Source organism: Lytechinus variegatus, chromosome 12, assembly GCF_018143015.1.
Source record: "Lytechinus variegatus isolate NC3 chromosome 12, Lvar_3.0, whole genome shotgun sequence".
Taxonomy (NCBI): Eukaryota; Metazoa; Echinodermata; class Echinoidea; order Temnopleuroida; family Toxopneustidae; genus Lytechinus; species Lytechinus variegatus.
Genome location: NC_054751.1, coordinates 21,404,196 through 21,419,501, shown reverse-complemented (window position 1 = coordinate 21,419,501; position 15,306 = coordinate 21,404,196). Strand labels below are relative to the sequence as shown.

The following is a 15,306-nucleotide window of genomic DNA, read 5'->3' as shown; positions in this document are numbered from 1 at the left end:
ATACCTGCAAGTTCATTGCAATAAACAAGGAACAATGAAAGGATGTTTGCTCCAAGTCTAAGAACAAAAGAAAGATTGTTTCTTATTATAAGAATATGTTTGCCAAGTAGATTTGGGCAGGAAATGAGGTGCCTTGTTCTGTGCAAGTAAAGTATAGTACATTGCACATGGCAGAAACAAGTTAGAATATAGATATGAAATTGGAAATAAAAGAAAGAATTTATATACAACATGAACAGAATATTGAAATATAAATGAAAATATATACAAGAAAAGAATATATAGATATATAAAAAGATATAGTCAAGTCACTACAGGGTGTATTCTCGATTCTGAGATTGATGTGGGTTCTGTGGGTTCCATAATTCGTCTAGAATTATCCCACCGCTGCCACCAATGTAACGCTCCCCACTCTCAAATCTCGCCAAATCAATCTTCTCCGTGTGCTCCAATGTAGCTCTCACTGAACTCACGTATACGTCAATCACACACCATTGATTCACGCTAAAATAAGAATCCTTCTGTCATCAGTTTTCATTCACATTAACACAATTTATTTAGTAAGTATTCCATAATCCAATCATGAACAATAATAACTGATTATATAGGTCAATTTACCGATTAATAAGGATTACTATTCTTGTATCTCCCCCGATCTTCTATCTGTTTTCCGTTCGTTCTTCTCTTCTCTCCTGCGCCCTCTACGTTAGAACCTTCAGGCGCTACACTATGTTGGATAGAACCGTACCATTTTTGACCTCCCAGGACCAAAATCCAGTTAAAACCAATTAGAGCAAAACCAATTGAAACCAGTTGGCCAACTGGTTTCAATAGGGAAATTGGAACAACTGGTTCCAATTGAAAACCAGTTGCCAATTGGTTCCAGTTAAAACCAATTGCGCAACTGGAACCAGTTGGCAATTGGTTTCAATTGGTTTCCAATTGGTTCCAGTTGTTCCAATTTCCCTATTGAAACCAGTTGAATCCAATTGGAGGTAACTGGTTTCAATTGGTTCCAGTTGAAACCAATTGGAGGCAACTGGTTTCAACTGGAACCAGTTGAAACCAATTGATTTCCAACTGGATCCAATTGGAACTTCCAGTTGGAATGAACTTAATTAGTTACAAATTAATTAACACTTGCACTAACTATTGCTCATGTCAACACAGAAGCAGTGTTATGCCTGTATATACCAATGTAAAGGGCATTGATAAAATGCAGACTTTCATATGTACATATTTATATGGAAGATCTTCAAATATATGTATTTTTATTTGATGCAATTTGGTAATAGTTAGTGGTGTACTAATTATCTTTTAATCTATTCTAATTATAATCTATAACATTTATGAACATGGTTTTCACTGCTAAGTATTCCAAACACTTATCTTAAAAAAGTGTGGTACTTCAAATTAACAAAAATCAACAGATATATTGTAAATTATGATGAATCTCATAAAAACATCAATTTGTGCACACTGGCAGAAAATATGCAAATTAACTGGTTTCAATTGGATCCAGTTGGGTAACTGGAAAATTTCCAATTGGAAACCAATTGGAAATCATTTCCAGTTACCCAACTGGATCCAGTTAGGATTTCCAGTTACCAAACTGGTTCCAGTTTTATTTACAGTTACCCAACTGGTTCCAATTAGAATTCATTTCCAGTTACCCATCTTTCCAGTTAGAAGTCATCTCCAGTTACCCGATTGGTTCCATTTAGGATTTCCAGCTACCCAACTGGTTCCAGTTAGAAATCATTTCCAGTTGGAAGTCATTTCCAGTTACCCAACTGGTTCCAGTTAGAAATTCCAGTTGCCCAACTGGTTCCAGTTAGGATTTCCAGTTGCCCAACTGGTTCCAGTTAGGATTTCCAGTTACCAAACTGGTTCCAGTTAGGATTTCCAGTTGCCCAACTGGTTCCAGTTAGGATTTCCAGTTGCCCAACTGGTTCCAGTTAGGATTTCCAGTTACCCAACTGGTTCCAGTTAGGATTTCCAGTTGCCCAACTGGTTCCAGTTAGGATTTCCAGTTGCCCAACTGGTTCCAGTTAGGATTTCCAGTTGCCCAACTGGTTCCAGTTAGGATTTCCAGTTGCCCAACTGGTTCCAGTTAGGATTTCCAGTTACCCAACTGGTTCCAGTAAGGATTTCCAGTTGCCCAACTGGTTTCAACTGGAAATTGTTAAATTCCAGTTAAAACCAATTGAAACCAATTGAAACCAATTGAAACCAGTTGGAAATCCAACTGCATGGTTTCAATTGGATTTTGGTCCTGGGCTGGGGGTGTGCCAATGAATGCAAGTGATCAAGAAGAGTTACGAAACTGAAGGGAGTGAGAAAACAAGGAAAGTGAAAGGGAAATTTATGAAAACAAGTAATGCGAGGAAAAATTACAAGAAAAGGAGAGAAAGGAGAAGTGAAAACACGCAGCTGAGTGCGCTCAGATATATAAGTTGAACACCCCTGCACCGCAATGTAGCAGCCCGCCACTATACACGTAGACTGCCTGCACGATGCGAAGACAGCGGCGCGTATTAGTGACTGTGCGTTAAACGTCCCATTTCTATGCCTTATAAAAGGAGCGTTTTTTGTACACAACAAATTGATATGCAGTGAGTTTGATCACACCTATTGCGAAAATGTATCACCCCTACGTTGTAACACAGTCAGCTATGTGCACTCAGGGTCACTCCGTGACCTGTGTGTGCGTTCAAGAGTTGTACACGATTTTCTGTCTCATTTAGGCAGAAATCTTTCATAATGTTCTATATTTTAGAATTAAATTTAACAATTTCAGCAGTTTTTTTTAAAATCTAAACACGTACGTGGCACACGGCATAAAATGTCATATTTGTATGCAGTATTTGCTGCACTGTTAGAATATTTGTACTGCCTCAGTGAATTTTGCCTCAGTATAGCGGCGCCTATAAGTATCAGTAATGTTTTATTATTCAAAACGGCACTTTCAGCACTTACTCTACGAAATTATCAGTCCATGATATCTCGATCGGGAAAACTTTGATGAATATAATCCCCAGGATAACACATTGTGAAAAAAAATCTCGTAATGGGTGGGACAACTCGGCCCGCGGTCCCAGTTGCCCCGACCCCTTGAAATAATTACTTGATTAAGTCTGATTTAAGGGAATAAAGTTGCTCATTTGAGTCACTACTCTAGTATAGAATATAACAATCTTCCAGCCATTAACCAAATGATGACGGCTGATTTTGCTAAATCGACATGTTCGATATATACAAGCCAGAATTTACAAAAATGCTAGACTCTGCCGTCTTCTTTAAAAAAGTTTTTGGTGCCAAAACATCCTGTGATTAATTCTTAACCATCAATATAATACTTAGTGTTCGTTTCAAGTTATGTGTTCATCTGAGAGTGGAAAGAATTACATCAGAAATGCGTAATCTTTTAGTTTTTTTTAAGATTGATGACAACATTTTATCATGAGTCAGTAATATTTTTTTTCTTGTATTAAAAAAAAACAGCCCCGTCTTTAAGCTCCCTGACTTAGGTGGGGCAGTCAAGGATCATACGCCTACGTGTACAAATTGGGTCAATAAAGTATTTAAATTATATATAATGTGATTAAGATGAGTTGTAAAAAAGAAAAGAAAATGGTGAACTATGGTGTATTGGTTAATAAGATGCAAGTTTCAAAGGAAATTTTTCACAGGTTTGCTTCAATACCTCTTAAAAAAAATCGTAACTAACTGGTCAGGAATTTTACACTTTTCTCTATCATAGCTCAGGGGGCGTTTCATGAAAGGACTTGTCGGACGTTTTATCCGACAAGTCCCATTTTATCCGACAGTTACCATAGGAACAGTGCCTCTCAGCCAATCAAAATCATGGAAAGATGTCAGATCTGACAACTTGTCGCGGATGAAAATATTGATGAAACGCTCCCCAGTCTGAATGCCGAACATGAACACTAAATAATTGGTTCCCTTATGGCGTGCCGTAGATGTTATATTTATATTGTTGTTTTTCTACTGTATGACTGACTGTCAGACGCCGCGCATCCCGCGCTCTGATCCGAAAAATGGCGCATGAAAATCATGGTCTTCCTCCAGAGGAACACATCGATCACTGGAATGAAGCAACTAACATTTACATGGTTGTCATCGTCGTTTCGCTTTGGTTCTTTTTCTACGTCCGAAAGTAAGTTTCGATTTTCTTTGACTAATTTTACTAGAGTCGTGTAGCGTTCTACCCGGTTGATACGGTACGGTCTTAGCGCGTGTGATTCTAGTGCATGCAAATTAATAGAGCCAAACATATTTATGTGTTGGGCTCCGAGTATCCCGTCATAATAAGTGAAGTCATAAGTCAAAACGGCAAGACTTCCATATGTCCCCTCCACTAAAATTGAAAAAAAAATATGGAGAAGGTTTATCAAGAATTATCTAACATATATCTAAGAGATTTAAGAAGGAAAAGTCGGATACATACCAAAATGGCAGTGTATACAGCCACACGCGTGTGTCTTTACCATCCAGCCACACGCGTGTGGTTATATCCAGAACACCTATCTGTGGATACCGCCACACGCCTCCAGTAATAACAGTAAAACACGTACCGCGGTATGTAGGTCTGACCGACTATATCATATCACGATCAAAATAACCTAATTTCAGGGCTCGACACTAGCGGCGGTCCGACGGTCCCAGACCGGTAAAAATCGCTGTTGGGCCAGTAGATTTTCAGAAATTGGAAGATTTACTGGTCCGACATGACCAGTAAAAAATATCATTGTCGGGCCAGTAATTTTTCGAAAAATAGCAAGATTTAAGGGTCCGACATGACCAGTAATTAAAACCATTGTTGGGCCAATAACTTTTCCAGAAATGGTCAAATTCACAGCAAACCATCCCCCCCCCCCCCCCCCGTTAAATTCTGCAATTCACACACAGAATACACACAGAATGAATCGCACGTGTTACTAGAGTACTATACAGCATGCATACAGTGTACATGTAGCTAGCCACACAATCCACATGGTGAATTCTCCACTGGCCGCACGAACGAAGCCTGGCTAAACTCTGGCAGAAATCTCTCACAGAACTGTCAAAATTCACGGTTCATACTCATGAAAGGCTCTTATGATGTCCATATTTCCTAAAAATTGGAGTAACTCTGTCATCTGTAAGCAGTAAAAGGGTAAATTTTCACTTCTGTTTGGTTCAAACAGATCGGGTCTCGGGTGATATCGTCTGAATACATATTAGCCCCACATATGCATTTATGTGTGTTGATACACTTGGTTTCTGACTTTCTTTCGTAGCTATTTTAATTGAGCCAAAAAAGAAACAAATTATTTATAATAGTTTTAGCTTTCTTCCTCTGTTTTCTTCCTGTTTTCTTTCCTTTCTTTTCAATCTTTTAATTTTTTTTCTCTATTTCTTTCCTTCCTTCCTTCTTTCCTTCTTTCTTTCCTTCCTTCCTTCTTTCCTTCCTTCTTTCCTTCCTTCTTTCCTTCCTTCTTTCCTTCCTTCTTTCCTTCCTTCTTTCCTTCCTTCCTCCCTTCTTTCCTTCCTTCTTTCATTCCTTCTTTCCTTCCATCCTTTCTTTCTTTCCTTCCTTCTTTCCTTCCTTCTTTCCTCCCTTCTTTCCTTCCTTCCTCCTTCCTTCCTTCCATCCTTTCTTTCTTTCTTACTTTCCTTCTTTCCTCCCTTCCTCCCTCCTTCCTTCCTCCTTCCTTCCTTCCATCCTTTCTTTCTTACTTTCCTTCCTTCCTTCTTTCCTTCCTTCTTTCCTTCCTTCCATCCTTTCTTCCTTCTTTTCTTCCTTCCATCCTTTCTTTCTGACTTTCCTTCCTTCCTTTCTTTCTTTCCTTCCTTCTTTCCTTCCTTCCTCCTTTCCTTCCTTCTTTCCTTCCATCCTTTCTTACTTTCCTTCCTTCCTTCTTTCCTCCCTTCTTTCCTCCCTCCTTCCTTCCTTCCATCCTTTCTTTCTTACTTTCCTTCCTTCCATCCTTTCTTTCTTACTTTCCTTCCTTCTTTCCTTCCTTCCTTCTTTCCTTACTTCTTTCCTTCCATCCTTTCTTTCTGACTTTCCTTCTTTCCTTCTTTCTTTCTTTCTTACTCTCTTCGTTTCTGTCTTGCTTTCTTTTTGTCCTTCATTCCTTCGTTTTACGGGGGGGGGGGGGGGGGGGTCACGAAAGGCTAGAAAAATAAACTTGCGCCTTTTTTTTAATGTTTTCTTTACTTTTTGGGACCAGTAGATTTTAGGTTCTGACCAGTAAAAATTTGAAAAACTGGGTATCTACTGGTCCGACATGAATAGGTTGGACCAGTAGAAAAAATGGGTTAGTGTGGAGCCCTGCTAATTTCTTCATTAAATTCTTACATTCTAAATCTAAACCCCTTTGATTTCTTTAAATCGTTTCAATTTCATTCTCACCGTCTTCTTTCCTTGCTTTTCTTGTCTTGTTACAAAAGGCCGCCTGTTAAATAGCAAATTTCCACACTTTTTCTACTTGTGTCGATTCTCTACTGAATCTAGGCTATGTGCGCGTACGTACGAAACCCAAACTGTGTATGTCTACTACTGCACTGCGCTAACGCTGTATGGGTCTGCCACCGCGAAGGAAGCCAGAATCGACACAAGTAGAAAAAGAGAATTTGCTGTTAAACAGACGACCGTTTGTAACAAGACAAGAAAAGCAAGGAGAGAAGACGGTGAGAATGAAATTGAAACGATCTAAGGATATCAAAGGGGTTTAGAATGTAAGAATTTAATGAAGAAATGAGGTTATTTTGATCGTGATATAGACGGTCAGACATACGTGTTTTACTGTTATTACTGGCGGCGTGTGGCGGTATCCACAGATATGTGTTCTGGATATAACCACACGCGTGTGGCTGGATGGTAAAGACACACGCGTGTGGCTGTATACACTGCCTACCAAAATATGGCTTTATTCTGTCAAAAATTCGAGTGCAGTGTGTGTAATTCCCAATGGCATCGGTTTATTTAGTCAGAAAAATAAATACCCAATACTCTTGGAGAGTAGACTAGTCGCAATATCGGGCGTTGTGGCGTGCGCCTGTAATCCAAGCTGTGGGGAAGTTACAAATTGATGCAGAGGCATGAGAGGTGAGCCCTGGTCACGTCTCACAACGGCAAATTGTCCATAGACTGTGTACAACGGATAGATCATCTCCGCACAGCGATTCGAAGACCGCTGATTGGTCAATCGCGCAGATCACGTCATGATCACGTGGTTCGAAAAATAATTCCTTCGGACTGCGTGCGGAAGTATCGATAGCGATAACGATATCCGGTCATGATGTGTATGCGGTAAATGGTCTTGGTTCGTGATCGGATCGCTCCGGTATCGAAACTCTGCAATTTCATGCATATTCACGCGACGCTCCGAAACCCGGAAGTCAATTGACTTTGTGCACGTTGCGATAGACTCTACAAATTCCAACGAACACGATGACATATAGACGCTAATTTGTAAGATTTTGACGGAAAAGCAAAAAGTAATAGAAATTCTCTTACCTGTGCAGTATCGGTGAGAAAATAGATCCTCCGAGAATGCCTTTCATAATTCATATAAAATACGCGAAAGTGAAATTCTAGGTCGATTTTGGTACGAGGTGATAGAGAATTGCACACTTGTTTTGGTGGAATTCTGTGCATGTGGGGAAATAAAAGGCTTGCACTGCGCATGCTTACTATATTTTCATTCATAAATTGGTTCTCGGCAGTGGCAGTGGCTGGATGACGTCATATATAATAAGCAAAAATGTACACGACCGCTACGTTCACGCTCTGCTATCCGTTGTACACAATTTGTCGCTGTGCGTCTTTCGGATGGTGACGTTAAAGGTCGGTCCCAGACGTAAATAATCATATCTGATTGATACACGTCTGACAAAACTCTACACACACACACACGATAATTGTTATGAAACCCATGTTTCAACAATTCCTGCTAGCTCAGTGAGTAAGGCGACAGACTGGAGATGCTTCGTTCTGCAGCGAGAGGTTCGAATCCAATTCCCACCGGAAGTAAGAAGAAAAAAAAGAAGAAAAAAGAGAAAGACAGAAGGGGGTTTTGGGGAAGTATTTTTTAAAATTAGTGGAGGGGACATATGGAAGTCTTTCCGTCAAAACAAGCTAATTTTACAAGTTAATGTGGGACTTGGCTAGAGCCTATTCTGGCAAATGGAATAGAATGGGGGGGGGGGAGGGCAAGGGCCAACAATTTCTCAGCCGGAAAAACTTAACTTGGGGTGGCTGCATGGGACTAGAGTCACTAGATACCGGTAGTAGGCCTACTACTATGGACCGGGCAAAAATTATATTTTTAAAAGAAAAGTTGCGAGTGAAGGAGCAAAAATTTCAACATTTTCATAACAAAACTCGAATTTTGTGAAAGATTTCGTAATTTCGACAATATTCAGAAAATGATGTCATTCATTCTTCTCTTTCTTTTTTTAGTTTTTAATGCTCTTTCTGCCAATGTGAACAGGGTTTTATTCATGATTTTCATTCATTAAACTGGAATAAAGGTCAATTCCTCTCCAGAAAATGTAAATTTGAATAAATATAGAAAAATCTAACTAGAATAAAACTGAAAATGTCAAAAGAAATTGGATGTAAAATAAGAAAGTTATGATATTTTAAAGTTTCACTTATTTTTCACAAAACAGTGATACACACAACTCAGCTCAGTGACACGCAAATGAGACAATGATGTCCCTCACTCACTGTTTCTTTTGATTTTTTATTGTTTGAATTATACAATATATAATTTTTGGACTGAACCATGAAGTATTAAACAATACCACTTCCATATGTTTAGGGAGGAATTAATTATTGTTTCACTTGACGATGAGAAAATTAGAACATGTCATATTTCATATAATAAAATACAAAAGAAATATTGAGTGGATGACATCAGTCTGCCATTTGCATGCCAACCAGGATGTGCATATATAACTGTTTTGTGAAATTAAGCTTAACTTTGAAATGTCATAACTTATTTTACATCCGATTTTTATGAAATTTCAGCGTAATGCTTGTTGGATTTTTCTATTTTCATTCAAATCAACTTTTTTTTGAGTGGACTTGTCCTTAAACATTTTTCCAATATGTGTTTATGTTTTTCAGGAACAAAGGAAAGATTGTTAGAATGTTGACTATGAAGAAGACAAGAGATCAGACAGATCTTATTAACAGCAGGTATAAAGAAGAGCTACAGCAAGTCAGATTAAGACAACAACTAGAATCATACTACATCTGTAAGTTCCTTTTTTTCCTCCTATGCTGTGCAAGTATTAGATTTCAATATTTTTATGTCAAGGCCACTGTTAAAAAGGATGTATTCTTATATTTCAGCACAAATTAAAAAAAAAAGTTTAAAAGGCACAAAAGGGTGGCCTTGGAATTGGATCAGATATTTATAGCCCTTGCAATGTTTAAAAACAGCCCTACAGGTAATACAGAGACTTCATTATTTTCTACACATTCACTGGTGAATCTGGTTCAAGGGAAGAGCATGAAATGAGGAAGATTAAATTTTCTTTTCTTTTCATGAAAAATTGATTTGTTAAATTTTAAGGGACCATCGCATTTTTGTCATTATGGTAATTTTGCTATCCAATGGTAACTACCACGGTAACATCGCTCATAAGCCAATCAAAATCATGGATTTCAGGGAAGTTGGATAGCAAAGTTACGGTAATAGTAACTTTATAACGTGATAGGCCCCGGTGTCGGAAGAGGTTCATCTGGTTGCTGGTTAGTAGAGGGTGTAGAGAAAAACTTTGCCTGTACTTCATTAAGAACACAGGTTAATTACATGTACAAGTACCTCATAAGACTTTTACCAAATGTGCTGTCTAAGGACTGTCAATGTGCCGGTGCCACAAAGTCAACAACATCTCCGTCCAATCTGTTGGGCCATCTGAAAAAGACTACAGCAACTTGTACATAGTAGGTGAATGTTAAGGGTACTCTACCTAAGTTTCATGATTGTATAATGAAGAATCTAATCTTTATCTTATAAATATATCCTCTCTACATGCATGTGTTACTGCTGCTACCATTTTCATTCTGTGTTACCTTTTTTCGTTATTTTATTATTCATGTTTTTATAACAATTTTTCATGCAAAATCAGAATATTTGCAATGGATTTACACAGTTAAAACATTCGACCTCCAAAGAAGAATAAAAAAGGCAGATAATATTTAGATAACAAGATAAAGTTTTTAAGAAGAAAGCTCTGAGACGGAAATCTTGTTAGTGTTATACTAATATCATCTTTAACACAGCTCGAAAATGGGACCAAGGCAAACCTGTAAGTCAAGAACATCACATCAACTTGAATGGTCTGTGAATGACAAATGAGAGACTCATGAAGGACTTCACAGATATGCTGGCATCACACTAGACATCCAATGAAAACTTTGTATGGACCATATGGTGAATACTTGAGAGGGGGATGGATTGATGTTCAAAGCTATTCTTGATTGAACACCATGCTCCATCTCAGATGGAAGCTGCCTGAAGCAACAATTTGCTGTGTCAACAGATATGAGGCACCTTAGTGAAAGTCCAAGCATCTTTAAGTGGCCCCTCTCATTGGTGTCTTCCAGCAGGAAGTCTACTCAGCGTCCTTTACCCGGGGATGCCACGTCTGAGACCAAAGTCTAATTTCAGAACTTTCCAACATATTTTTGGCCTCCGAAAACGCATTTTTCATGCAGGTAAGGGGTCATTCGAGATGATTTTTAGACTTTTTTAAGTTTAAAGGTCAAGTCCACCTCAGAAAAATGTTGATTATAATCAATAGAGAAAAATCAGACAACAACAATGCTGAAAATTTCATCAAAATTGGATGTAAAACAAGAAAGTAATGACATTTCAAAGTTTTGCTTATATTTTACAAAATAGTTATATGAACGAGCCAGTTACATCCAAATGAGAGAGTGGATGATGTCACTCACTATTTCTTTTGTTTTTTATTGTTGGAATTATACAATATTTCAATTTTTACGATTTTGACGATTCGTACCTCTTTGCCTGAAGCACAAAATGATACAATAATGGAATTCCACGTGTTCAGGGAGGAATGAAACTTCATTTCACATGACGGCGAGAAAATAAAAATATTTCATATAATGAAATACAAAAGAAATAGTGAGTCAGTGATGTCATCAGTTCCTCATTTGCACACTGACCGAGATGTGCATAAAACTGTTTTGTAAAATGAAGCGAAACTTTAAAATGCCATAACTTTCTTATTTTACATCCGATTTTGATGAAATTTCATTATTATGCTTGTTGAATTTTTCTCTTTTTAATTCAAATCAAGTTTTTGTTGGGATGGACTTGTCCTTTAACAAGCCTATGTGGCATCCCTGTTAACCTTGTAATCCTCTCATTTCTGCATCTATAGACAAGTAATAAATGGGGATTTGAAATGCTGCTTGGAGATCAGGCATGTGGCAAAGCTTGTATGAAGCTGGTGACACTAAAGCTGCTTATTAGGAGCAGTGTTTTACCAAAGAGATAACCAGTTTCTGTCCTTGATCATGTGTCATGCTAAAACCCATTTGAGATTGCATAATTCGCTATAACACGTATGTTTTCCATATATGTGGGCTCAGTATCTAATGGGAATAATGTATTACATTTGTATCACAATATTATTGAATACCTAGGTGCCAGGAAAAAAAAAATATTTTGGGAGCTACAACTTGCTACGTAAATCTGCTACATGGGATAAGTTTTAACATTGCAATTAATGGTGATTTTCCAGGGCTCCTTTTTTAATGTCCTGGGGTCCGTTGCAGAAAGAGTTGCGTTTAAACGCAAGTTAAAAAATAAATCGCAAGTCCCAAATGCGCGCTGTTGATTGGTCGAAAATCAAGTTGCGCATGACTTTTAGAGTTGCGTTTGATTGCAACTCCTTCTGCAATGGGCCCCTGGTCTCTTTTGAACATTCGGGGGGGGGGGGGGGGTTGAAATCGCCCCAAGCTCCCCTTTCTTAGCCTGCGGGCACAGACCCTTTGGTTTTTGCAATTCACATATTGCATAATGAAGGGTCTGAAGTAGTGAGACTAGATTCACTATGGACTGGCTGGTTCTACCAAGGTATTTGACACAGACATAGACCTGTTATTCAAGTGTTGAATTTGAGTCTGTGCAGGCAGACAGAGGTGCACTCACAGATATACTCAGTGTTTAGCAGCAACACGTGTACGAATAAAATCTGTAGGATGCAAAGTATAGTTAACAATTCAATAAAAAGTACAGTAATTTGGATTTGGTATACGAGTCTAGACATGGTTCTGATCAGGATATTCAATTAAAGTTTGGAATGACTTATTAAGAACAATGCAGGTTTTGAAGTTTTTATTCCTTACCTGTACATGTCCACTTGGATTAAGGATTTACATGGACAGCAAATGTGATCAGTGTTAGAACATGTAAAGAATATATTACTTATAATCCTTTTAGAGAGTGTAATGTACTACCTCCATTCAAAATTTCATTTGTAATGAAATATCCTTGATGTCATGAAAGGATTACAAACTAAATGAAGGATTTTAGATCACATGATTCCAAGAAATCTACTCTTAAATGTTTTCATTCCTATTTTACACATGCCGTTTTATCAGACTTCTATCATTACTAGACATCAGATTTTTATTTAAAAAAAAAACAATGCTACTTAATATAATTTTCCTCAAAATATTGTATGTTACTTTTGCACTGAAATGTTTTTTACATTTAAATCATTTTTATAGTAATAGAACCATGTGATACATGTATGTGCATTTAAATGCCATCATATGTACATGTAAATGAAATTTTAAGCCATGAATGATGAAGAGTCCTGTTTACCTGTTCAACATTTGGGAGGAGTTTCACAAATTCACATAATGAAAAACAATTTAAAAACTTCTTTTTACCAACATAATGTATGATGATGCAGTATTGTGCTTTGGAAGTTTGCAGCACTAAATAGATGATGGTTTGAAAATTTAAGATACATGTAATTATCAAAATTCTTTTGAAAAAAATAGGAAGATTTGTGCATTTCTTCCACTTTTTGAGGGGGGAATGGAAGACAAATAAAATGTACTTTTTATATTTTGTTGTTGGGACATTAAATGTGAATGTAATTGTAAGTTTCTCATATGCAGATAATGGAAGAGGACATGCACAATGGGAAGGGTTAAAAAAAAGCAGGAAAAAGAGCATTCATTTTATTTATTAAAATGAAATTTGAATGCTTGAAGTCTGTAGAGGCATTCTGTTATTTCTATATTCATTAAAATTCAACTCTATTTTTTTTATTTGTACTGACACATTAGGGTGTATTTGCCCCTTGGCAGAAAGATTATATATTTTTTAAGGTTGTGATACATGTATATTTTAGAAGCGATGTGCAATTGTAAAATGTAACACCACTTAGATTAATGTAAGAATCGTTTATGCAGAGATTATTTGGAGGAAAACTTAATCTTTCAAATTGATCTATGTTTGAAAGTACTAGGCGAAGATTTTCTTTGTAGTTAAAATCTATTGTATTTTCTCGTATGAGGCAATAAATGGGAGGAATAAATTGAATTTATTGAAACATGTTTATGTAAATTGTGTAATCCATCATAATGATTTTCAGTTGAGACTAAAATGTTTTCCTCGTGTATGCAAGCTATGGTCAAGGACGTCATCAAACTGATGGTACAGTTTACAATAAATGCCGCCTTTTCTACATTATTTCTGAAATAGTCCAAATAGGACGGCAAGGATGATATGAACAAGGGGAATGGGTAGGGGGTCTAACACAATAGGTAAATATTTGGATTAAAATTACACTACAGGGCACAGATTACCCCTAACTAGGCCGGGGGGAGGGGCTCACCCCCTCCCCTTCCATGGTAGTTCACGAAATTATGCTCGTGACAAGAAAAACCTCTTGCCACAAACATAAAGTCATGTCAATAACATTGAAGGGATGATCCGGGCTGAAAGTATTTAAAGCTTAACAAATAGAGTAGTATTCACTGAGTAAAATGCCGAAAATTTCATCAAATTCGGATAACAAATGACAAAGTTATTGAATTTTAAAGTTTGGCAATATTTTGTTTAAACAGTCGTCATGAATATTCATTAGGTGGGCTGATGATGTCACATCTCCACTCGTTCTTTCGTATTTTATTACAGTATATGAAATTAGGTTTATTCATTTTTTTTCTCCGAGAACTATATTGGATTGGCAACTGATTTAGTGCATTAGATTTTTATTGCTGCAACTTATTTCATTATAAGGGAGACATAATATTCACACAAGTATGAAATAATGTCAAAAATATGATTTTATGTAATAACGTAAGAAAACAGAAAGTGGAGATATGACATCGGCCCACTTAATGAATATTCATGACGACTGTTTTCACAAAATATAATTTTATTATTTGTTATCCGATTTTTAAGGAAATTTTCAGCATTTTGCTCAGTGAATTCTACTCTACGTATTTAGATATAAATATTTTCAGCCCGGAGCATCCCTTTAAAAACTCAATCGCACATGTACGTACATGGCTGTGTGGTATTTGTGTGAATGTTTGGATTTCAATTTCCAGCTCCAGTTAAATTCTAGTGAGTGACGCATGATGAATCCTGTAAAATTTCCAGTTTTAGAAGAAATTATATCTCAACAGTATACCTGTATTTTCTTTCATCTGTATTGTGTGATTCACATTGTCTTGTCCTACACTGGGGTTCTTCATACCGAGTAAGTCAGCTAGAGAAAATCTTTCAACCTCGAAATCGCAAATTAGTATAAAAAGGAAAGAAAAAACGACATAAACATAGGACAGCACCGGGCCGGGGGATTATATCATTACAATTGTGCAATGAATTTACTGCAATCATAGAGGTCAACTATGGAATGCCAGCAACGTCAACATTTAAAATACTTGTTTTTTCAAAATATTTTCTGATAATTTGGATAAAAATGCCACATTAATCATCACGGTTGATTCAGTGTTTGTCTACACATGACATCGTGCAAACTTCAGGTGGGAAAAATTGTGACATTGATGTATTTCCATATAGATTGTAATTGAGGTTGACCAGATCAACGCAACTCTGTGTAAAATAGACGTTACCCTGGACTCATGGATTCATTGCAATTTGTTTCCGAATTATTCGGGGGGGGGGGGGGGGGCGGGGTCGAATGTTTTGCTGTGACCAAGTTATTTCCAAACACCCCCTGTACAAGTTTTTCGCAGGCTCTCTTTACACATTTTTTGCA

General features: G+C 37.2%; 1 protein-coding gene across 1 annotated transcript; it reads left to right on the top strand.

Annotated features, from left to right (window-relative positions):
* The first annotated feature begins 3,935 nt into the window (after nucleotides 1-3,935).
* LOC121425222 (small integral membrane protein 19-like) lies at nucleotides 3,936-10,834 on the top strand. The gene is made up of 3 exons (XM_041621232.1): nucleotides 3,936-4,180; nucleotides 9,146-9,276; nucleotides 10,310-10,834. The coding sequence occupies exons 1-3, from the start codon at nucleotides 4,062-4,064 to the stop codon at nucleotides 10,372-10,374; spliced, it is 315 nt and encodes a 104-aa protein (XP_041477166.1). The 5' UTR covers nucleotides 3,936-4,061; the 3' UTR covers nucleotides 10,375-10,834.
* The last annotated feature ends 4,472 nt before the right edge of the window (nucleotides 10,835-15,306 follow it).